At 53.6% G+C, this 22,827-nt stretch overlaps 1 protein-coding gene across 6 annotated transcripts in view; it reads left to right on the top strand.

The window, feature by feature from the left end:
- Window positions 1–22,827, top strand: part of TRAPPC9 (trafficking protein particle complex subunit 9) — a 526,641-nt gene that overhangs the window by 342,620 nt on the left and 161,194 nt on the right. For all 6 annotated transcript variants that reach the window (XM_060127570.1, XM_060127568.1, XM_060127569.1 and 3 more), the window contains one exon: window positions 799–909. In XM_060127570.1, the coding sequence (XP_059983553.1) occupies window positions 799–909 (111 nt within the window). The remainder of the gene's footprint in view (window positions 1–798; window positions 910–22,827) is intronic.

Here is a 22,827-nt window from a genome sequence, read left to right as displayed (position 1 = left end):
CGCCCCCTAGAGTCCCTGAGCTTCCTGGCGTCCTGCTCCTCCCCGGGGAGGAAGCAAAGGGAGTCAGGAGGTGGAAGGGTGGCGCCTTCCCCTCTCAAGGACTTGTCTTCTTGTTTGGGATGAAAAGTCTCCAGAAGCCGGTTATTGGCTGGAACTTCGTTCCATGGCGCTCCCCTTGGGGAAGGGGGCGGCGGGAACTTGGTTACTGCAGTTTTACTGTCTGCGGTAGAGAAGGCCAGGGAAAGGAGGTTTCAGGTGGGTGGTGAGTGACCCCAGGTGTCACCCACAGTTCTGGGGGAGTGAGGGGTGGCCCCCATGAGGACTCTCGGTGGACATGTGCACGGACAGCATGGGTACGGCTCTCTGTGGACCCCTGCCCAGCACCTGGCCTGGCACCCGTAGAAATCCAGGGCCATGACGTGGTCACTTATTGAATGACACTGTATGCCGAGTGCTTTCCCACTGGGTCACGCGTCCTAGCGGTCACACGTGTGAGACTTGGAGAACTCAAGTTACCTTCCCAAGGTCACTCAGTGTGTAAAGGGCAGAGCTGGATTGTAAGCATGTGTCCCAGGACCAAGGAGGACCTCCTGTCCAAACCCATTGTGTAGAATTCACAATTAGTTCAGAATGCATCTTCTTCGTAAGCCTTTGTGTCCCGGGGTACATGACATTTTGATAAATCGTACTTCTCGTGTCCTCCAGTGGTATAAAATCTTCGGGGGTTGGGGGAAGCGGAGTCACCCTCCTCTTTGGCTGCCAGAAGATGCTGAACTTGGTTTTGTCTTTGCACCGCAGTGCCCGGCAGTGCCACCTGCTCCTGGACGTCTTCAACTCCACGGAGCACGAGCTGACAGTCAGCGCCCGGAGCAATGAAGAGCTCGTCCTGCACGCCGGCGAGTGCCAACGGTGAGTGTCGTCACGGCCCCACGTGCTCCCTGGCCCTGCTCTCATCACCCTGCTTGGGAGGTGCTGAAACAGTCCAGCCTCGAGACCTTAGAGGGTGGGCAGTCTGGTCCCCCTTTCAGAGGCATCACAGCCCTTATTCAAGTTCAGTGACAGGATCGGTCGTGGTTGCAAATTGGAGCCAAGTGTAAAGTCAAGGTAGAAATGAATGGTGTCCGTCCAAGGAAGCAGCACCTCAGCTACAGATGCTTTCAGGCACCATGTCTGAGGACGCCCAGACATCTGGGCAAGACCTTTCACTTCTAAATTCTTAAGAAAGCTGTACCTGGGGTCACTGGGTGTTGATCTGAGGGACGCATATCAATGTCAATGGGAAGTTCCTTGGAGAGATTAATGTCACAGGAGACAGGCCAGGCAGAGGTGCCTGGAAGAGGTGCTCTGTCACCCGAGCTCAGCCTTTGGAGGGCAAAGAGAGGTGGCCCCGGTGGGCCCTGGCCAGGGTCAGCCGCAGGACGTGCCCTGGTCCAGCAGAGGTGAGCAGGGAGCCAAGGTGGAAGTAAGAGCTGACCAAGAGCAGAGCCGGGGCCACAGGGGCAGGTCCGGAGGCAGGTCGAGCTCGGTGACTCTGGAAAGAAGCTCTTTGCTGTGGTGGGGATCGCTTCCCCAGGGCCTGGCCCACTCCCACTCCTCTGGGCCTCTCTCCAGACCAGGAGCCGTGCCCCCAAGCGCAGCTTGGATGTTAGGGCCACACCCTTATAGGTGGGGGTATAGGTGGAGTAAGATAGAGCGAAATATCATGTTTATTTGTAATTGCAAAATACTTGAAACATACAGAAAATAATTTAGATACTAGCATACCATATCTCAGGTTTCAGCGTTTTGCTATATTTGCTCGAGATCTCTCCCTCTCTGTCTCCCTCTCTGTCTCTGTCTCCTTCTATCTTTCTGTCTTCTCTCTCTCTCTCTCTCTCTCTCTCCCTCAAGGAAATAAAATGTTAAAAAAAAATAGTGGACGTTAACACCATTGGTCAGTGGGGAGGAGGGAATGCAAATTTAAATCGCAATGAGAGAGCACTACACACTCATGAGAATGCTTAAAATGACAGACTGACAATGTCAGGTGTCCATAAGGAACATGAAGCAGCTGGAAGGTTCATGCCTGGGTGGGAATGTGAAACAGTGCAACCACTTTTGAAGAGGCTGCTGCAGTTTCTTACAAAACTAAACATACACGTACTCTGCCCAGCAGTTCCAACTCTAGTTATTTATTCAAGAAAAATTTAAAAACATATGTTCACAAAAAGACCTATAAAGAATGTTCCAAGCCAAAAAATAGAGCTCAGGTGTCTGTTACAGGAGAATGAATTAACAAGTGGTGGCATTTTCCTAATGGGATGTTACTCAACAACAAAAACTGATAAACTCCTAATACATCACCATGGGAGAATCTCAGGAACCTTATGCTGAGTGCGGGGAGCCTGACCCAAAATAGAATGTACCGTGTGGTTCCGTTCATTTGAGATCCCAGAACCAGCAAAACTCTTCTGTGACGGTGGAAACAGAGAATCGGTTGCTTCTGGAGAGGTTGGGATGGGCTTTGACCAGGAAGGGGCACAAAGGGATTTTCTAGGTGATGGCCGTGTTGTATAGCTTGACATTTGGGTGTGGGTTCCACAGGTGCTTGCCATTGTTAAAATTTAGCCAACGTGTACTTAAGATTTGTGCATTTCTCTGAGAGTCGATTTTGTATCAAAAGAAAAACTGTAAGCAGATGTTAAACTCTGCCTGTTGAAGGACTTGGGGGTGGTGTATGATATCTGCACTAGTCTTTGAAATGCCTAAAAAACTAGATTCCTGGATGGGTGGAGGGATGGGAACATGGACAGACTGAGTTGATAAAGCAAATAGAATAAAATGTTAATTATAGAATATACCAGTGGGTATATAGAGTATTCTCCGAGGAATTCTTTCAACTCGTAAGAAAATGTTGGAAAAAAATAAGCAACTGAAAAAGCAGCGAAGGGCTTCCCTGGTGGCGCAGTGGTTGGGAGTCCGCCTGCCGATGCAGGGGACGCAGGTTCGTGCCCTGGTCTGGGAAGATCCCACATGCCGCGGAGCGGCTAGGCCCGTGAGCCGTGGCCACTGAGCCTGCACGTCTGGAGCCTGTGCTCCGCAACAAGAGAGGCCACGATAGTGAGAGGCCCGTGCACCGCGATGAAGAGTGGCCCCCGCTTGCCACAACTAGAGAAAGCCCTCGCACAGATACGAAGACCCAACACAGCCAAAAATAAATAAATAAATAAATAAAGCAGCGAAGCCTGACAGCCCCGCCCCCGGCCCCCCGCCCCCACCTTCCTTTCTCTTCCTCCTCCCAGAGTCTGTGTGTCTCGGAGGCCATGGCATCATCCACTCCACACTTTACTGCTTTATTGTATTTATTTATAGGCACAACAAGCACTGTATTCAGTTTTTTTTTAATGTCATTAGTGGTTCCATATCGTACGTCGTTTTCTGCGTGTCTTTATAACTTTAAATCAGCACTGTGCTCTGGAGTCGACTGTGAATCAGGCTTTTGCCTTCTGACTGCTCTTCGTGATTCGTTCGTGAATGCACCGTTTATCCCTCTCCACGCTGATCCACCACGAGATTGCTTCCAGGGTGTGGCTGTTTAATGTCATTATCGATGATGATGACATATAAATGCACAGTCGTATTTGCTGTCTGGGGCTGATGCTGGGAGGGCGTTTATGGCCTAACCCTTGAGAGGAAGGAAACACTCCCTCTCAAGAGCTCCTTGTTCTAGGGGGTTCTTGCTGTGTGGGCGTGTGCAGGGCTCACATGCTCGTGCACGGAGGCCGTGGCGGCCGTGCTGAGTGTTCTGGCTCCGGGGCGTGAGGACAGGCTCTTTCCTGGGCTGCTGCTGCGTCCCTGGGCCCCGTGCTGGTCCCCAAGTTGTGAAGGAGACCGTCTGCCCCATGCCTTGTCTGCCTCGTCTAGGTGTTTTGATGTAGCCTGGGATCCCAGAGGACATCCTTCTGGTCGTCTCATGACACCAACATAAATCCTGCTTTAAAAAAATTACAAACTGCTGAGCTTGTTCTAAGCTTGACTCACTGTCAGCCACAGAAGTCAGCGATGTTAACAACCCCGTTCGCAAATAAGCACAGTTCAGTCTTGTGCTTCCGGCTTCTTCCTTGTTAAGCTTTTTGCTTAAATTCTCGTTTCTTGATGCATCTAACTCACGCATTCTTTATTCATTCATAAAATATTCATTCGATAAATATTGATGCTTTGAGAACTTGCTCCGCGGTGCCTGCGTCAGGCTCCAGGAGCCACAGGATGAGTAAGCAAGGACCCCTCATGGCCGGGAGTTGACGACACTCCCCGGCCGGGGCGGCCCTGCCACTCCTGCCTGATGGGACCTCCTGCTGTTTTGGGTGGGGGGTAAACCGGAGGTTGTGATGCTCCGTTTTGTCTGAGGAGTCAACTTTGGCTCTGCTCCCACTGCCCCCGCTAACCCAGGGGTGACCACCGGGCATCCCAGCGTTCGCGGGGATGCAGGGAGTCACTGCACTTCCCTTTCCAGACCTCTCCAGCTTTGCCTGGTTTGGACACACGCTCTGCCTCCGTGGAGAGGGCCCAGGTCTTTGGTCTAACGTAGCAGGTCTGGGGGAGGAAGCTGTGGTGGGTGGACCTTGAGCTCAAGGTGGACTCAAGGTGGAAGCCCCTTGAGTCCTGGGCTGCTGTCCCCGTACCTCCAGGTTCTGTCTCCTTGGAGCCCAGTGCCCTCCCGGAGTCCCGAGCTCAACCCCCGAAGGCTGTCACCCGGCACCCCACACACACACCTCAGGCTTCCCTAGGCGCTCATGAGGGCTGCCCTCGGCCAGGCTCGGCCACTCTGAGGAGAGCAGGGCGGGCCAGCTCTCCCCGGTGGTGAGGGCAGCGGTGGCCCTCAGACTCTGGCTTTATCTCCCAGTGCGTGGCAGGCCACCTTCCCACTGCTCCCTGGGGAGTGGGCAGATGAACCACGGGTTCTGCCAGGGTGACACAGCCTCACCCTCAGTGAAAAGCCGTATTCCTGGAATCCACGTAGCTGTGATGCTGCTCTTCTCAGAGCCCTGGCATCCTGGGTCACAAGGCATTTGACATCCTTTTAAGGGTGACCTGCAGTCCAGGAGAGGGACCAACTCCAATTAGACTGTTGGGAGCCTGCATCTGTCTCCCCCTCCCTCCGGTTAGAAAGGCGTGCCAAGTACAAGAGAAACGTGTCCTTGGAGTCACAGTTTCTGAGCCCCGTGTGTTTGCAGGTCAGGCACTCACTCCTCCTAGTACCCTCACATAGGAGATTCTGTCCGCATGTTATAGACAAGCAGACTGAGTACAGAGGTCAAAGGCACTTGGTGGGACCCAGGTCTGAATGACGCCACGGCTGAGCTTGGAATGGTGATTTAAGATGGGCTGGAGATGCTAACACCTATGTATGGAATCTAAAAAACAAACAAAAAAAATGGTCATGAAGAACCTAGGGGCAAGATGGGAACAAAAACACAGACCTGCTAGAGAATGGACTTGAGGATACGGGGAGGGGGAAGGGTAAGCTGGGACAAAGAGAGTGGCATGGACATATATACACTACCAAGCGTAAAATAGATAGCTAGTGGGAAGCAGCCGCATAGCGCAAGGAGATCAGCTCGGTGCTTTATGACCACCTAGGGGGGTGGGATAGGGAGGGTGGGAGGGAGACGCAAGAGGGAGGGGATATGAGGATGTATGTATACGTATAACTGATTCACTTTGTTATAAAGCAGAAACCAACACATCATTGCAAAGCAATTATACTCCAATAAAGATGTTAAAAAAAACAGATGGGCTGGAGGGGGTGGGGGGAAGCAGGTTCTGTTTTCTCCTCTTTCTGCTCTGTGCAGCCTTAGGTAAGCTGTGACTAGCGCTGAAGTCCATTGTCAAGTGTACAGGCCGGCAGGAGTCGGGGAGGCGGGGGAGCAGGCTGGGTGTCTGGCTCAGAAGGCTTTCATTCATTCCTTCAACAAGCACCTCCCGAGTGGCGAGCGAGTACCACGCCCTGCCAGGAGATAGCATAGTGAGTAAGGTCCTCACTGTGTCCTCACTGCACTTACGTTTGGTGTGGAAAAAAGGCAGGGATTGTCGCACAGGCTGAGGAGAATCCAAAGCTGAGAGGAAGAAACCCAGCTTGGGGCTGGGAAGGCTTTCTGGAGGAAGTGGTGCTAATACAGAACAGGACACTGAGTAGGAGTGAGGTAGAGCTGGAGTGCAAGGGAGAGCAGCCCGGGTGAAGGGGCAGCACACCCTGGAAAGGGGCGTGTGCATGGGGTGGCGTGAAGGGCCTCTTCACAGGCTGCACATTCGAGTTTTTAAACTGGAAATACCACTCCTATACCCGTATTTCCTAGGGATATCTATGTCATCTTATAATTTAAGATACAACGTTTCAGCAAATGGATGTAGCAAGTACCTTTTCACCTTCCTCATCTTTTCTGTGAAAGGTCCTTTGGAAATCGGTGACTCATCTCTCTTTCTGTGGCCTGGTTGATGCATCAGTTCTGTAATTAAGCACCATTAGTTAACTTCACTTTTGCCATACACAATTTGTGACGCTTGGTCTGTGCTGATTGCCTTTCCTGGGGCTCCACGCCATCGGTCGTGACATTGAGAATGTCCTCCAGACTTGCAGCTAGATGCCTGTAGTAACATTCATTTTTACCCGAGGGGTGGTGTAAAGAAGAACCCACTTTCACAAGCATCTCTGCCTTTAATCCTCATCCTCAAGCTGTGGGCATCGTGCCCATCTCTGCTTATGTGTAAGAGAGCTCGAACTTGCCAAGGGCCACGCAGTTCGTTGTAACTGGAACCCAGGGCTGCGCAGTCGCCACCATACCCCTCCACGGGAGTTACCTACACTTCTTTAGGCTATGTCCCCAGAACTGGGCATCCCCCCTCCTCCAGTTTCAAAAGATGACCAGAAACAGTAGAACGCTTTTCTGAGTGAAACAGCATGAACTTCCTTAAGAAAATACAGTGTCGCCAGCAGCAAATGTACTGGGAAAATTAAGGTATGATAATTATTGTGTTTTTGCTTAATTATCAAACCATTAAAATTAAATTTCACGACAACCCTCATTTATGCACAAATCTCTCTTAATTTACAGTAACAGATGCCGTCTCATCCCGTGCTTCAGGCTACCCCGCCTTGTCCTGCCCTCACTCACAAGGAGCCACTGCCTGCTTGGCAGGCCTGGCACGTCTGGTCCAGGCGTCTCCTCGCTGGGGAGCCTCGCCGTTGGCTGACTGAGAACAGGTCAGCCCTGTCCAGTGTCTGGATGGTGCACCGCACGGGTCCTAGAATGGCTGTCACGCCAGAGGGGCAGGGACGGGCTCTAGAGCAAGTACAACTTCGGCGCTCTGAGACTTTCCCCTTGACGCCGTCCAGGCCTTGGGGAGGGCCAGACCCTCCCATCTGGAGGATCCTGGCAGGGCTCTGGGGCGGCAGTGGGAAGGCCTGGGTGCCCCACGGCATTGTGGTTGTGTTTCTAGGGTTCTCTTGATGGTCCGAGGGGTCCAGCCTGTGGCGCAGCACTGCATTCAGCCCGCAGTTTATTTCCGGTTTAGCTTTTCTTCTTCTGCCTCCTGAGTGGCTTTAGATAAGCCTTTTCCCTCCTCTAGGTTTTAACTTCTTCCCTGGTCCTTTGAGAGGCTCAGACAATGTTTCCTGTAGGAATGAACGAGCAAAAGAAGTGATCACGTGATAAGCGATGACTTGTGATCGGTTACTTGCTGGGCTGCGTGTTCTGTCTTCAACGTGTCTTTTGAGGTCGCTATCATGACCATCATCCCTATTTAGCAGGTGAAGAAACTGAGGCTCAGAGAGGTGACCAGCCAGGTGACCACTGAGGTCCTGTCCTCCTCTCATTTTGACTTTGGTCTCCTGTAACTCCCCGCAGAGGGGTTTGGGGAGCAGCCTGTGCGTCCTCTACCCCCGCGATTGTTCACCTGTGTGCAGGTGCCCTCCCTGGGAACAGTGAGTGTGTCAGCGGTGATTTCTGCGCAGGCCAACCTCTGGTGTTTACCCGAGCCCAGAACAGCCCCAGCCCTAAATGTCTAGCTCCTCCTACCAACTGTCTCCGTGTCTCTCTCTCGTTTAGTTCTGTCGAACGCTTCACGGAATCATGCAAGGAAGCCCTTGTTAGGAGCCCGGTGTTGTTGCCCTTTGCTGTGTAACCGCAGCTGGAATTTGCGCATGGCCTCCTTCCACGGGTGGCCTGCCCTGTCCCCTGCAGTCAACAAGCCTGTGCCCCCAGCCCGGTGGTCTCTCCTGCAGCCGTTCTGAGTCAGAAGACTTTGTGGATTTTCTTTGTTCCTTTTTCAGGCTGGGAGGAAAGTGGGAGAGTCCTTCAGAAAGTAAACTTATGGAAACCAGGAGAAAGCACCTTGGTGTGTTCTTGTCCTTTCAGCTGCCCGATGGGGAAACTGAGGCTCGGGTTTGCTTCACAGGCCCCGGGCAGAATGACGCTGGTGCCGGGCGCCTCGCTCCCTGGCCACAGCGTCTCCGCCACCCCACTCTGCATCCCTTCCAGTTAGCGGTTTTGCAAGTCTCCTAAGAGAAACCCGATGGCGCCAGAATCAGTAGGATCCCCTAATGATTCGTAGGCAGCAAGAAGAGGGGTCAGAGCTCAGCCTGGAGAAGCATCCAGGTGGCAGAGATTCGATACCTGGAAGGTGCTGCAGTTTGCGGACTCCGATGACAGGAGAGAGTCTCTCCTCTTCGTGAGAGGAGAAAAACCAGGTCACTCGCTTGGGCTCCACACGCCGGGCAGCTCTGTGTGGCCTCTGTTGTCCTGAGCGACTGGAGCCTCCCTGGGGCAGGAGGTGGTGCCCCCTGCACCCACGCCCTGGCTGCAGGCTGGTGTTCAGGCGCCCACCCCGTGGACACGGGCCTAGCGGGCGCAGACCTGGGGCCACACAGAGCCCAGGCCCGGTCTCGCTCGGCCACTGGCTGGCTCGGCGGTCTGGGTAAGTCGCCTGGCCTTGTCGAGCTTTCAAGTAAAGTGGGGATGCCGATGCGTGTCCTGCAGGTCGTTATAAGTCCTAAAGTTAGTCCAGGCTGTGTGCCTAGCACTGCACGTGACCCCCGGCAGGTGCCCCATGACGGGCAGGTCGTGTTATTTTCAGCTGTGAGAACGGCTCCCACCGTCCGAGCCGCCAGGCCTAGGGAAGGGCGTGCGCTGGGGGTCTTGTGCTTCCTTTCTGGGGAGATGACTGCGGAGTTCTGCTCAAGTGCTTAGTTATGACTTGGAGCCGCATTGCCCAGGCTTCTGGGCGGTGTCTGACGTGGGGACAGAAGGTCCTCCTCTGTCAGGAGCCAGAGGCCACCCAGCCACTTCACAGGGAGGACTTACTATGAGGACTTGTTAACGAGGCCTGACCAGGGAACTGGTAACCAGGTAACTGGAAGGGTAGAGGGCGACACTGAGGCGTCCGCTGTAGCAGACCTGCCGCCCCTGGGTCTGGGGGCCGAGGTTATGGGCCGGCATCATTGCAGTTGGGAGCTGGGGGTTGGCGGAATGCCCGGGGTCTCGGGGGAGACCGGAATCTGCCCGGAATCTCAGGCAGATGACCACCCCTGGGAAGTGACAGGAAGGCCCGGAGAGAGCAAGGCCGTCCCCCTGTGGTCCCTCGACCTTTGGCACAGATGGGAGAGCAGAACGTGGCCTGCAGGGTCAGCACTGCGGGACTTCAAGCCTTGATAGAGCCGCCCCACCGGGTCCTCCCCGATCTCCCCCTGGAGCCGTGTCTTGCTCCTCTGTGTGTCCATGGACTCTTGGATGGTGTTTGTTATTTTCTACCTCGCGTCTCGCTCTTGCCAGACTAGAGGTTCCCAAACTTTGCCTCAAATTGTTATTACGGGGCTCCCCCCACCCCACCGCATCCTGATCTGATTGGTTGGGTGCCACCTGGGCATCGGGACCTGTAAATCTCACCTGGCGACTCTAGCGTGTGGCCCTGTGCGGGGACCACGGGGCTCGACTGGGGGTTCCTTGAGGGCAGTGTGTGTGTGCTGCTCAGCTCTGAACATCCATCCCTCTACCACCTTGATCCACTGTCAGGCACACAGCAGGTGCTCAGGTAATGTGCATGAGTGAGGGAGTTAGCAGTGGGCGTGCTGAGTGTCATCACAAGTGTTCCCCTCCTCCTTAGGGGGCCTCCTCAGGGCGCCTCCACTCACAGCCTGACTCAGGCAGGCTTTAAGCTGACCCCATCGGGGGACACGGTGGTGATTATCCTCCTGGTTCCGTTCACCAGGAAGAGGTGGCGGGTCGTGACACGGGTCTTGTGTTCTCTTTGGTGCTTATCCCTCACACTCCCAAGCCCAGTCTCCCCCAGCCACGGTGCTCCGGTTGGTCTGCAGCTAGAAATTCTGGGAACTCATCTTTCCCTTCGTGGGGATTGGAGTCTGGCCGTGGAGCCCCATGTGCAGACCTCTCAGGGCCCCCAAAGGTGTCTGCCCACATGTTAGGGAAAGGGTCTCATCTTATCCGGTGGGAAGAGGAGAGTGCCCTGGACCGAGCCGAGACGTGCGCTGCAACCCCAGCTCTGCTGGTCCTTGGTCGTGCCCTTGGCTGGTCCTTCACACTCTCTGATGCTGACACCTCATCTGTCAGATGGGCGGGGGGAAGAAGCCCAGCCATGCCCACCTCGGCACTGGGCCACTTCAGTGAAGGTGCCGAAGGGAAGGGGTGTGTCGTTATTCATTCTTTTACTTAAAAACTTTATGTGGAGAATTCAGATATATACAAGAGGTGCCGTCACAGGACTTCTCACCCAGCTTCTATAACTAGTGACTCATGGCCAATCTTTTTCATCTCTCCCTCACCAACTGCCCCATTTCCTGTGTTATTTTGAAGCAAATCCAAGACGACGTATCGTTTCATCTGCAAATATTTTAATAGTCAACATTGGAGTTCTTTTAAAAAACATAACTGCAATGCCATATCATGTTTTAAAATGAGCAGTTCCTCAATATCAATGTTTAAATTTCCAATGATCTCGGTGTCATGTTTTGTTTTTTCTTATTTTTTTTTTTTTTTTTTTTTTTTTTTTTTGCGGTACGCGGGCCTCTCACCGCCGCGGCCCCTCCCGTTGCGGAGCACAGGCTCCGGACGCGCAGGCTCAGCGGCCATGGCTCACGGGCCCAGCCGCTCCACGGCATGTGGGATCTTCCCGGACCGGGGCACGAACCCGCGTCCCCTGCATCGGCAGGCGGACTCTCAACCACTGCGCCACCAGGGAAGCCCACGGTGCCATGTTTTTGAAGCATTTTTTGGAATCAGAATTCAAGAGGTTGATAAGTCTCACGTCCATTTTTAATCTGTAGGCTCCCTGTGCATCTCTTTTTTCTCACAATTGTTCATTGACTAAATCAGGTCCCCCAGTTGGGGATTTGGCCAGTTGGGTGCCTGTGGTGGTGGTGACCTTGCTCCTCTGACTGACTTCTTTTTCTTTATTCCTTATTAAATTGGTAGTAAGCTCTAGAGGCTTGATCATATTCAGTGATAGTTTTCTCTTTTTTTTGCAAAGAATCTCCATCAGAAGGCACTGGTGTCTGCTTATCTACTTTCTGTGATGGAGCCATGATTATTAGATCTTTTCCTTTCATCTAACCTTACACCCCAAATGCATGCCTTTTCATCCCCAGCGGATGAGTAGACATTAAGAAATTCTCTAACTCTTTTTCATAAGCTCAAAATGAAGCACACAAGCATTTTCTGTCTGAGGTTTGGAAAATGAACAGATGAAGAAGCGAAGCCGCTTCCTGTGTCTCTCCGCTCTAAAGCGTCCGGCCCGTCAGATGATTAAGGTCCATTGTTCTCAGCAGCTGCCCACGGGGAGACATCGGGGTAGCGCTGGTGCCGCTTAGGGCTCTCAGAGGCCCAGCGGGATTGGGAAACCTCGTGTCCACCTCTGGTAGCTGACGCAGCCCTGGAGCTGAGTGGCTCCAGGTCTGGCAGGACCAGGCTGCGGCCCACACGGGAGTGGCAGCATCCTGGCTGTCCACGGGAACTGGTTTCAGGGGCTGGTGGGGAGAGGAGGGGAAGTAGAGTTCAGGACGTCTGGGACTTTGCGGCACATGTTAGCCCGAGCGGCATCTGTGTGTATTTGTCATACGTTATGCTGCTTCCTCTGAAACTAACTTGAGCTTGTAAATGTTTGCGTTTTTCCAGGGCGAGGGTTATTTTTCCCATTTGACGAACAGCTCACTGCAGCTCAGGATGGGAGAGCTGGGTGTTTCCTGTGGCCCGAGTGTAGGGGGAGGTCATGAGTGGACAGTCTGGGCCAGATCTTAGCGGACCTTGGAGGCCAATGAGTCTTAATACATTTTTAATGAGGGATACATTTGAAGATGTCTTTGTCTTTTGGGTTTTCCCCGTTTTCACCGTCAGGATAAATGACAGCTTCACCCTGGGCTGAAATCCTCCTGTGAGAGCCATAGTCAAAGCCACGTCTTTGGAGGGGAAGGGTTGGTCACAAGAGAGCTCGAGGCAGGAGAGTGTCAGCTTGACCTTTTAGGAAGTGTCTGGAAGGGGTGACAGCTGGTGAGAGCCTGGGTGGTCTCAGGTAGGTCACGGTGGCTGCGCCTGGGGGCGCCCTTTGGAGCAGAGAGAAGAGTCGGGATCCGGAGACCCTCAGGAGGGAGGAAGGCTAGAGAGTTGGCGGATGTGGGTTGTGGAGAAGGAAAGGGAAGTTTCTAGTTTGGGCAGCTGGGGGTGGTGTTGCCATTTGCTTGGCCAGCAGATGCATGGCCAGGGCGGGGTGGGGAGGTTCTGAGGGCACAGAGGCTATGGCCGCAAAGCTGCTGTCCTCGCAGGGGCAGCCCACTTCCTGCTGCACCAGAAATGCCACGCTGTGACCTTGGGCAAAGAGCGCAGCATTGGGAGCCGAAGGTCTGGCTTCTAGTTGCGTCTCTGCCAATGCCTAGCTCGTGCCCTTGGGCTTGTCATTCAGGCTGCCAGCAAACTGGGGTCTCAGTTGGGTCCTGTGAGGAGATAGCAGTGGAGCTGACTGCAAGCTGCAGGACACCTGGAAGACTTCACCGCTTTATTCTCCTCCCTCCCAGGAGCGAGACCTTGGGGAAAAGGTGGGGCAGAGGCGTGCTCTTCCCCGTCTCCCGGGACCGGCGCCTCTCTCTGGGGCCACAAGGGACCTCAAGCTGCTGGCACGCGGTTCTCCTGGGCCTGATCGGGCTCGCAGCCGGCGAAGCTCAGAGAGCCTGCTTGGGCCCCTGAGGGGCTCCGGGGGCTGCCCTCTTGTTTGGGCCCCGCTAGCACCTCTGTTCCCCAGCTTAAGGAAGCTCTTCCCGTTCAACCCCACACACCGCCTTTGGGCCTGGGAATGGGACGCAGATCCCACCGTGGGAGGAGAAGTGAAAGGAGGGTCGGGATCCTCGTCCCGGCCAGCAGTGTGGGGCAGCCCGAAGCTGGGCAGGCTGGTCCCAGGGCCCAAGCCTGCAGGGGTCGGCAGGGCTGAGGCCAGTCCAGGGCCCCTCCTCTGGGCTGGGAGTCTAGTCCACGGCGTGCTTATCAGCAGACTGACCGATGGCCCAGAAGAACCGCTGCGTCCTTTCTCGGACGGCCTTACCTAGCGTCTTTCACAGAAGGGAGCACTTCCGCGGTGAAATTGGGCTGGAACTTGGATAACAAGGCAGCCTCACAGCAGAGTATTAGAACCACTGGTGGCAAAACTGAAAGGAAGTGGGTGTTGACATGATGGAGTCGTTGAATCTGTGTCAGTTCAGAAGGTCTCCACGAAGGTACATTGACTCAAAGGACCCGTTAGCCGCTGGAACCTGCCCACGATGGACACAGTAAAACCCGCGCTGGCAGAGGAGCTCCCCTCGGCTTCCAGCGCGTGAGCGCCTGTGCCCCTGGCCTTGGAGGGAAGGGGGCGTCCGAGGCTTCCTCCTGGACCACTTGCTGACGTCTCTGCATTCTACACGGTCACGCTTTCTAGCCCTCCCCGTCAGCAGGAGGCCTCTGGGCCTCTCGTGTCATCCCCCCACCCTTCTGTCATCTTTGCGTGCCCGTTGAGGAGACAGGCTCAGCGGGATCAGGTGACCCACCCGAGGTGACACTGCCCGTGGGTGTCCGAGCCAGGGTTTGAAGTGGGCTCGTGAGAGGCCTGCTGCGGTGAGCTCCCTCCTGTCGGCTCCCTGGCTCATTCTGCCTGTGAGTCGAGAGCTTCCCAGGAGCCTCTCCAGGCACCAGAGAGGCAGGTGTTACAGGACAGTGGCTTGGAGGACCCCAGAGTGTGTTGGGAGGGAAGGGCCAACGACTGGACGATGAGACAGATCAAGGGCAAGGCTACATGACAGACCTGCGCAGGAGGGGCGCCATCACCGCGTATCAGTCCCGAGGCCGTGACGCGGAGCATTTTAGCACAATAGCGGGCATCCGCCCACTCAGGGCCATCTTATCAGTTGCCTTCCCTATCTTTCAACTTAAGAATGAATATATTGCATAGGTATTATATGCACACAGTATGTGCACCGTGCATATACTCGTGCTCAGGTGTACTTACACACACCTGCACACACGCATAAAACTATGAACGTTATCCTTACTATATTCAAAATACTGTTACAGCTCCGGGGGTTTGTGTGAAGTGCAGCCGTAGCTGAGAATCTCTCCACTTCAGAACTAGTGGAAAAGCCATGCCTTCAGGGTTGCAGAGACCTGGGCCAGGTCCTCCCTCCTTGACCTCTGCCTGTGGCGCGATCTCGGGCAAGTTGCTTACCCTGCCTTGGCGTCGGTGTTGACATCGGCACACCTGGGCTGATGGCGGTACCTGCCTGGGGAGGGGTTGAGAAGGCTGAGCGAGTAGCTCTTATGTACCTGCAGCTGCTCCAGACATGCCAGTCCCCTTGTGTCACCTCGGAGGTGCGTGGGGTACCCTGCTGTGTCAGTCACGGGGCATCCTGAAGGGAAAGAGGCAAAGGCCCTGTAAGGTGAGGCTGTACAGGGAGCAGACCACGCCTCCCTTCAGGAATGTATCAGTTGTCCACCAGCTGCCCGATTCCAGAGGCCAAGTCCAGTTGCCTCCTTCTGCTGTGTCCTCCCCCCTGACATCAGGGTCGTCTTGGAAATCCCTGAGATTCACGGAAGGCCGGGCATCCATCGCATCCTGGGAAAGAGCTTAAGACTGCTGATAGTAGGAGCCTGTTTCCAGGGCTTGTTAGTGACCAGGGGGCACATAGTCAGAAAACAGGCACCTGAGAGCTGTGGGAATTGTGTAGGCCATGGGGCAAAGGCTGCGAGTTTCTCCGTTAAATGTATATACATATATTTATAAAAAAAAAAGAGAGCGCGTGTGTATGTCATTGTGTACCCTCCATCCGCCTACACCAGCTTTTTATCAGGGAAAGTGTTTTTTGTTTTCTTTTCATTCTTGCTGTTGTATATTCTGTGGGTTTGGACAATGACGCGTATAGTGACGTGCGTCCATCATCATAAAATCCCCCGTGCTCCGCCTGTGCATCCTTCCCTCACCTCTGGCCCCTGGTCATCACTGATCGTTTTACTGTCTCCTTAGTTTTGTGTTTTCCAGAATGTCATACAGTTGGAAGCATACAGGATGTAGCCTTTTCAGGCTGACTTCTGTTATTTAGTGATATGCACTGAAGGCTCCTCCGTGTCTTTTCATGGCTTGATAGCTCCTTTCTTTGTCGCACTGAATAATATTCCACTGGAAGTACCACAGTTTATCTGTTTACTTCCTGGCGGATGTCTTGGTTGCTTCCAAGTTTTGGCCGTCGTGAATAAAGCTGCTCTAAGTACCCATGTGCAGGATTTTGTGTGGATGTAAGTTTTCAGCCCCTTTGGGTAAACACCAAGGGGCATGGCAGCTGGATCGTATGCTAAGAGCTTGTTTAGTTTTACTGGAATCATTGTGCATTTTAAAAAGCCAAAAATAATGCATACTTTTTTTACCTCTTTCATCATCCAGTTTCCAAGTACTGTCCCATAGCAATAGGAAAAAGAAAAAGAGAGAAGAAACAGTGCTGAAGTAAAATGACACATAGCAAGGTGCGGGCTTGGGGCGTCCCGTTCTCTGTGTGCAGCGCCCCGCCCGACCCCGTCGGCCGCATTATCTCCTGATCCTCGGGGACTTAGGGCTTCCCCACTCCTCCTGCCTTTTATCCACGCGTCCCCTACATCTCATGCTGGGGTGTCCTTATTTGCTTGCGTGTCTCTCTCTGCCCTGGGAGCCCACTCTGGGCAGGGATCATGTTCTCATTATCGCAGTGCTGGCTCCTGGCCTAGTGCCTGGCCCAGTAGGAACTGGATTGAATCACTTTCTCTATCATTCAGTTTGGGCTGAGTTTCTCCGCAGTAACAGAAGCCCCAGAACCTTAGTTACTTAGTGCCGCAGGAAGATTTGTTTCTTGCTCACGTTTTGTGTGTATCACAGGTTGGTTTAGCTCTGTTCCATTTTGCTCTCATTCGTGACCCATGTCCTCTGGAGACATCCTGGTTTGGGGCAGAGGAAAAGGGAAGGGTACAGGCCACATGATCGCTCAGGAGCATCCTGCTTGGGTGGGGCCCGGGTCGCTGCCTGCACATTCTGTTGGTCAGAGAAGTCACAGGGCAGCCCGAGATCAAAGAGGCGAGGGTGGGCAATCCTGTAGGAAGGACACCAAGATGTGGACAGTGCTGGAGTCCAAGTACTTTCTTTGCATTTAAAGGGAAACTACCATACTTCTTTGGGTCTTCATCTTTCACTTTTTGCCATCTTTAGAGGATGGTTGCTTTTTTCCTGTATGAACATATAACGTTACAGTTGACTCTGCATTCTTTTGTTCTTTCCTACATTCGTTCAGAAGGCATTACTGGAATACCCATCGTGTCCTAAGCACTGTGCTGGTGCTGTGTGGAGGAGGGCTCACGGACATACCCACTTAGCCTGGTGTGATGCACATGTGTGCTAGGCGTGGAAGTGAATCCCTTGTTGTTTTAACTGGGGTTTATTGAGCACCTGTCAGACTCTGGCTGGAAGCCCAATCTCTGCTCTCAGGTTTTGTTACACGAGACCAGAAAGGGACTGATGTGTGTGACACCCGGCACGCGCCGGGCACCGTGCTGCCAGCTTTACAGACTTGCTTACTGAGCCTCAGCAATTGGAAGAGTGGGCAGCCTGAACCTATCCAGTAAAGCGCGAGACTGAGACCGTGGCTGCCCCATCCCCCGTCAGAGAGATTCGGGTGGGAGGGGCCAGAGTCCTCAAGTGTCCCACCCCGCACTCCCACGAGGCCGAGCGAGGACTGGAATTCGGGGCACCCGCTCTGGGGTCGCATGGCACGGCCTCTCCCTGTGTCCAGCTCCCCTCTAGGACGAGACAGGACCTCATCCCCCCTGCCCAGGAACCCTCTCCTCTTATGCAGGGCCTAGCCTGGAGGAAGTGCTCCTTGGTATTGGTTGAAATCAGCTGTCGTCATCACCTCATACTAGCATCCTGTTTAAAGTTGGTTTTGGGGGGTTTTTTGGTTTTTGGTTTTTTTCAGAATTGATATGTACCAAGGACCTTTTTTCTCTTTAAAAACCTCCCTCGGAGAGAACTCGGGGTGTTGTTCTGGAAAGCCTCATGATGGAGGCTGCACGGCCCCCAGGACACCTGTCTGCCTTGCTTCCTCCATGGCTGTGTATTGCTGGTTAGGTTAGAGGGAATTCTTTTATTTCCAGTTAATTATCTCTTGCGAACCTGTTCTGCATTCAGCACACAGCAGACTCCCTACTTAACATGTATCTTCCTTGCTCCCTCCGGGACTCTTCTCTATTTTTTATAAGTAATTGCATTGTTTGTGTTTGCTTCTTGTGTTTTGGAGATGTTTCTGGAAGAGGGAAGCAGAGGTTATGGCTCCTGAATGCTAATGGACACCTTGAGAGGGGTGTCCTGCGACCAGGAGGTGAAGCTGCTTTGCTTTGGGAACCTTTGTTCTTGATAAGTAGTTCTGACGATAAAAAAGGCACTGTTTCTGCTAAACAGAACCTGAGGACCACCTTGTCAGTCCGTATTCCCAGCTCTGTGCCCAAGAGGTGTGTGCAGACCCCAGTCTGTTCACAGGAGACAGGGTGGCGGGTGGACGAGAGGACCTGATGCTTCCCCCAGGTGTTTTGCCTGACAAAAGGCAATTTTCAAGGGTGTCATGTGGGGAGCATCTGTAACCTCAGGAAGCAGACAAGCCAGTATTGCAACTACAAAAGGCATATTTCAGACCACACAAGAATATTCTTAACAACCCTTTCCAAAGGCCCGAATGTCGGAGGCCCTGTGCTAGGTGCTGAGGGTCTGCAGACGAATAAGCCGTACACTGTGCACTGCAGTTACAGGTGGTGCGGGAGGGAGCCCAGATCTGGGGAATGAAGGTGGACAGACTGACAGTTACCGCCAGCCTGGGCAGCTCAGAACAGACACGGCCCTGGGGGGCAGGGGCGCTGAGCGCCCTCACCCTGCCCTGCTTTCCTTGCATCAGTATGACGTGGTGCTTCCGTCTGTGCTCGGTCCCGGGGAGGAAGTCAGTTGCTGTTGGGATAATTTTAGGGACAGCTTTCCCCCGCTGCTTTCACTGAATAGTCTTCTCAGGTGCGCCTATTAATAGCACTGGGGTCAAAGTTCCTTGGTAGAGATGTTTCGTATTTTAGGGAAATTAAAAATCTAGCCTCTGTCGAACATTATTTTTCCCAGAATTTGCTGAGTGCTTGAAGTTACACACTCTTGCCATGTTTGTTTACCTTATTTAATCTCTTCGTGTTTTCTTTAAAAACTATTCTTAATATTATTTTGGAGATGCGGTTCTTCTGAATATTTGTAATGATTGTTCTGAAAAATACCTCTTAACTCCATCAAACTTTGGAACCTTGAAGTTGGAAGGGGGGTCTTTGAGATCGTCAGAGCCCTGACCGCTCATTACCGGTGGGGACCCTGAGGCCAGCAAGAAGGCAAAGTGGCCTTTTCAGGATCTCACAGCTGCCTGGAGGGAGAGCCAGGCTAGACTGGGCGTCCTGGCTTCTAGATCCCAGGCTGTGGCTTCCTAGCAGGGGGTTGAGTCAGGGTGTCTGAGAGAGGAAGCACCCTCAGAATCAAGTGTAGGCCGGTGCTCTGCACTGCGCCCTTTCCCTGAGGGAACAGATTCCTCTCTTCGGTCCACCTGGAGAATGTGTGCATTCTCCCAGACCCAGTCTAGCATCCTCTCTGCCGGAGACCTGCTGAGACACTTCCTTCTTCTCTGTGTCCCACAGTTCCTGGCACCTGCCCTGCTGTTAGACTCCACTCTGCCATGACTGTGTCTACGGGTGTCTCTCCCCAGTGAGTGGTGACGCTCCACTCACCAGCGGCCATGCATTCCTCATTGTCTCTCTCCCTAGGGTCCAGGGCAGTACCAAGGGGTTAACAAGGGCTGTAGGCAGGACAATGCCCCCCGCCTAAGAGACGTCCACGTTCCAATCCCCGGAACCTGTGGATGTGTTCCCTTACGTGGCAGAAGGAACTCTGCAGATGTGATTGAGTTAAGGACCTTGAGATGGGGAGATTACCCTGGTGTCTTCGGGCTGCCGTAACAAAGTACGACAGACTGGGTAGCTTGGAACGATAGAAATTTCTTTCTCATAGTCCTGGAGGCGGAAGTCTGAGATCAGCTGGTTGCTCTGGGAGGGGGGTTTCACACCCAGGTCTTTGTGGCTCCAAGCACTCCTGGCACCTTCCCGGCATCTGAAGCTTCCAGATGCTTCTGCCGGTCCTCACGTTGCTGGAGGTTGTGCCTCACAACGTGGGCTTTGAGGACGTTGGTCAGGGTCAGCTTTTTTTCCCATTTCCTCTTTGTCCCCTGGTGGGCATGGCCCCCTGTGGTCCACGGGGATTTATGAGCTTTTAGAGGAATGGGCCTCAGGTCTCGTGGGTCCCTCTCCCTTCCACGTCTGGATCTTCTGCCATGAAGTGTTAGGGTTTCCATGAGCATAAACGCACCTTTGTGCTGCAGCCTCACTGCAGAGCCATTTGAGAATCTATAACAAAGAGCCTTGAAAGCTTTTGAGCCAGTGAGCGAGTCCCTCCTGGGAAGCTGTCCTGATGAAAATAAATCTAAACTACAGAGTGAGGGTTGAACACAAGGGTGTTTATTTCTATGTGATTTTTAGAAACCAATATGTCCGACCATAGGGCATGATTAGTGAATTACGGTACATTTGTATAATTGACTGTTTGCAGCCATCAGAGATTGTGTTTTTATAGAGTTTGTAATGCCGAGCTCCGTTGTCACAACGAGGATTGTGATGCCAGCAGACACAGGCAAGGGAGACACGCTGCTTAGATGAGAGTAAAGCAAACGCCACGTCTGGAGCAGGTGGCCCTGGCGCCGTGGTCCGCGAGGCTGGGATGTCCCCGAGCTGCTGCTGAGACCCGGGGCGGGGGTGTTGGGGAGCCCCGCCCAGGTGCTTGCCGAAGCTCTTGGGCCGTCCCTTGGGATTGTGGATCCTCCTGGCCCCAGTCACTGTACCTGACCCCCTGGCTCTGTGTCTGCCTGTTCACCAGCTGGTGGGCAGCCACCGATGCTTCCACGAGGCTGGGAGAATCTGAAGTCCATTTCCCAGGATCAGGACCGATCACCCCCGCTCCAGGCCCAGACTGCAGAGGAGCTGAATTTCATGCCTGCCGCGTGGATACATGTCCACCGCTTAATGTGTGGAAGAGACAGGACATAAACTGGTATTTGTAGTGTGATACACAATGTGTACAAATCAACTAACACGCTTAAGTAAGACAAGCACGGCAAGTTCATGTGACTGGAAGGGAATGCAACAGAGTGTGCACGGGAAGAGAGTCGTGGGGGAATCTTTTCCTTCTGTTTTTCAGTGTTTATGATGTGCATGTAATAATATTATTCGAAATATATACAAGTCATTTTTTTTTAAATCCTCACCACATTGCATGACCAGGTGCGCTTCAGTTTTCCAAAGCCATGGTGTTCGCCTACCCATTTTATTGTTGGGTGTGTGCATTCAGACTGCTCACTTTTTGTCCACCAGGAGCGCTGGGTGTCTCTGGGGACGTGGTGGTCTCGTGCTCTCTGGGGCAGATCTGAACTTGACGCTTGCCCCCTCATCTCAGCCCCCCTTGTCCACCCAGGCACCTTCCGGAGTTCGCCGTCTTGCCAGGGAGGCCAGTTCGCCTCCGCTCTGGGAGTCTTTTTTTTTTTTTTTTTTTTGTGGTATGCGGGCCTCTCACTGTTGTGGCCTCTCCCGTTGTGGAGCACAGGCTCCGGACGCACAGGCTCAGCAGCCATGGCTCACGGACCTAGTTGCTCCACGGCATGTGGGATCTTCCCGGACCGGGGCACGAACCCGTGTCCCCTGCATCGGCAGGCGGACTCTCAACCACTGCGCCACCAGGGAAGCCCCGCTCTGGGAGTCTTTGTCGGAGACCCAGGCCGCCCGTTCCCGGCCCCCAAAGAAAATCAAGCGTGTCTAGAGAAGCAGCGTTGGGGTCAGTGCTCCCTTGAGGGGAGGCTGCAGTGCTGCGATGCGCGCCCCGTGCAGCTGGTGATCTCGCTCTTTCACTCCGCTCCCTCCCCCTTGGCAGCTGTGGGGTCGTTTTCACTTGCGTTTGCAGCCACCGAAGCCGCGTCTCCAGCACCCCAGGGCGTCGTAGCCATGTTGACTGGCTTCCTGTGTGTCATCTCCTGAAGCGTCGAGGGTTGCTTAGCCAGCGGCGGCTCCCGCCAGCCCCTTTGGTGTGCGTAGGCGGCTTTCTTCAGCGGTCTCTGTACGGCCCTGCACCTGGTGGCCAGCACCCTGCCTCACCCCTCGCCGCCACTCTGGCCTCTGGGACGTGCTCTGTCTCCAGCCCTCCGGCCGGACCACACGCTCACCTTCAGCCTCCTTCCTTCTGTTGGCTTCACGGGATGCTCCTCCGCCGGCTCTGCCCTCCCGTTTCAGGGTCATCGTGTAGAGCCTCTCTGCACGTGCAGTGAAGTCTAAACGCCTTCGTGTGGCTCACGAGCTCCCCACCTTCCTTCCCTCCTCCTGTCTGTTCCTCAGACAGGTGTTAAGAGGATACGAGGTGCTCTTATGGACTCAGTAACAGAAGATCCCGTCTCTGCTCTTGAGAACTTGCCGGCTGCTAGGGGGCGGATCGATGCCAGATGTTGGGGTACAGGCTGGAAGGGTCCCCTGGCTTCATCTCTTATTACATCATCTTCCTCGATTCTTTCCTTGTTCATTCGTTCGTATACGTGTGTTTGCCCCCTTGCGTTTTGCATCCTAGACACACCACAGTGCATCCCGTTCACACACACGTGCGTGCACGCGTGCGTGCGTGCACGCGTGCATGCGCGCACGCACGCACGCGCGCGCACACACACACGCGCACACACACACACACAAACGTGTGTTCCTTCTGCCCATAGCACATGCCCTCCCCTCACCGGCGAGTTCATCTTCCTTCCTACATTCCATGAAGTCTTTCTTCTGAGGGGCCCTGCCTGACAGTCCCAGACACAGTGCATTACTTCATTCTCCCATAACTTGTGAGCATTTTTGTGTTTTAGATGTAACCTTTTACATTCTATCCATTTGTTTCCATGTTTGCCACCTGTACCAGGCCCTAAACTTCTTGACGTAGGGAATTTGAAAAGTTCTTTGTAATCTTCATATATCTGGAGCTCGTTCAGCACGTATTTGGTCCTCAGTATATGTTTGTTGAATGAATGAAGGAATGAGACATACAGCTTATGCTTTTATACCTCTGTGCTTTTGCTTCTGCTTCTCCAGCTCATGGAACATCTGTAACTTCTATTCTGTTAGTGTTAAAATGACAGTTTCTTCCACTCCTGATAGCGAATGA

This window comes from Lagenorhynchus albirostris, chromosome 17 (assembly GCF_949774975.1).
Source record: "Lagenorhynchus albirostris chromosome 17, mLagAlb1.1, whole genome shotgun sequence".
In the NCBI taxonomy this organism is placed as follows: domain Eukaryota; kingdom Metazoa; phylum Chordata; class Mammalia; order Artiodactyla; family Delphinidae; genus Lagenorhynchus; species Lagenorhynchus albirostris.
The sequence above is the reverse complement of the archived record's forward strand: the minus strand, read 5'-3'. Positions and strand labels throughout refer to the sequence as shown.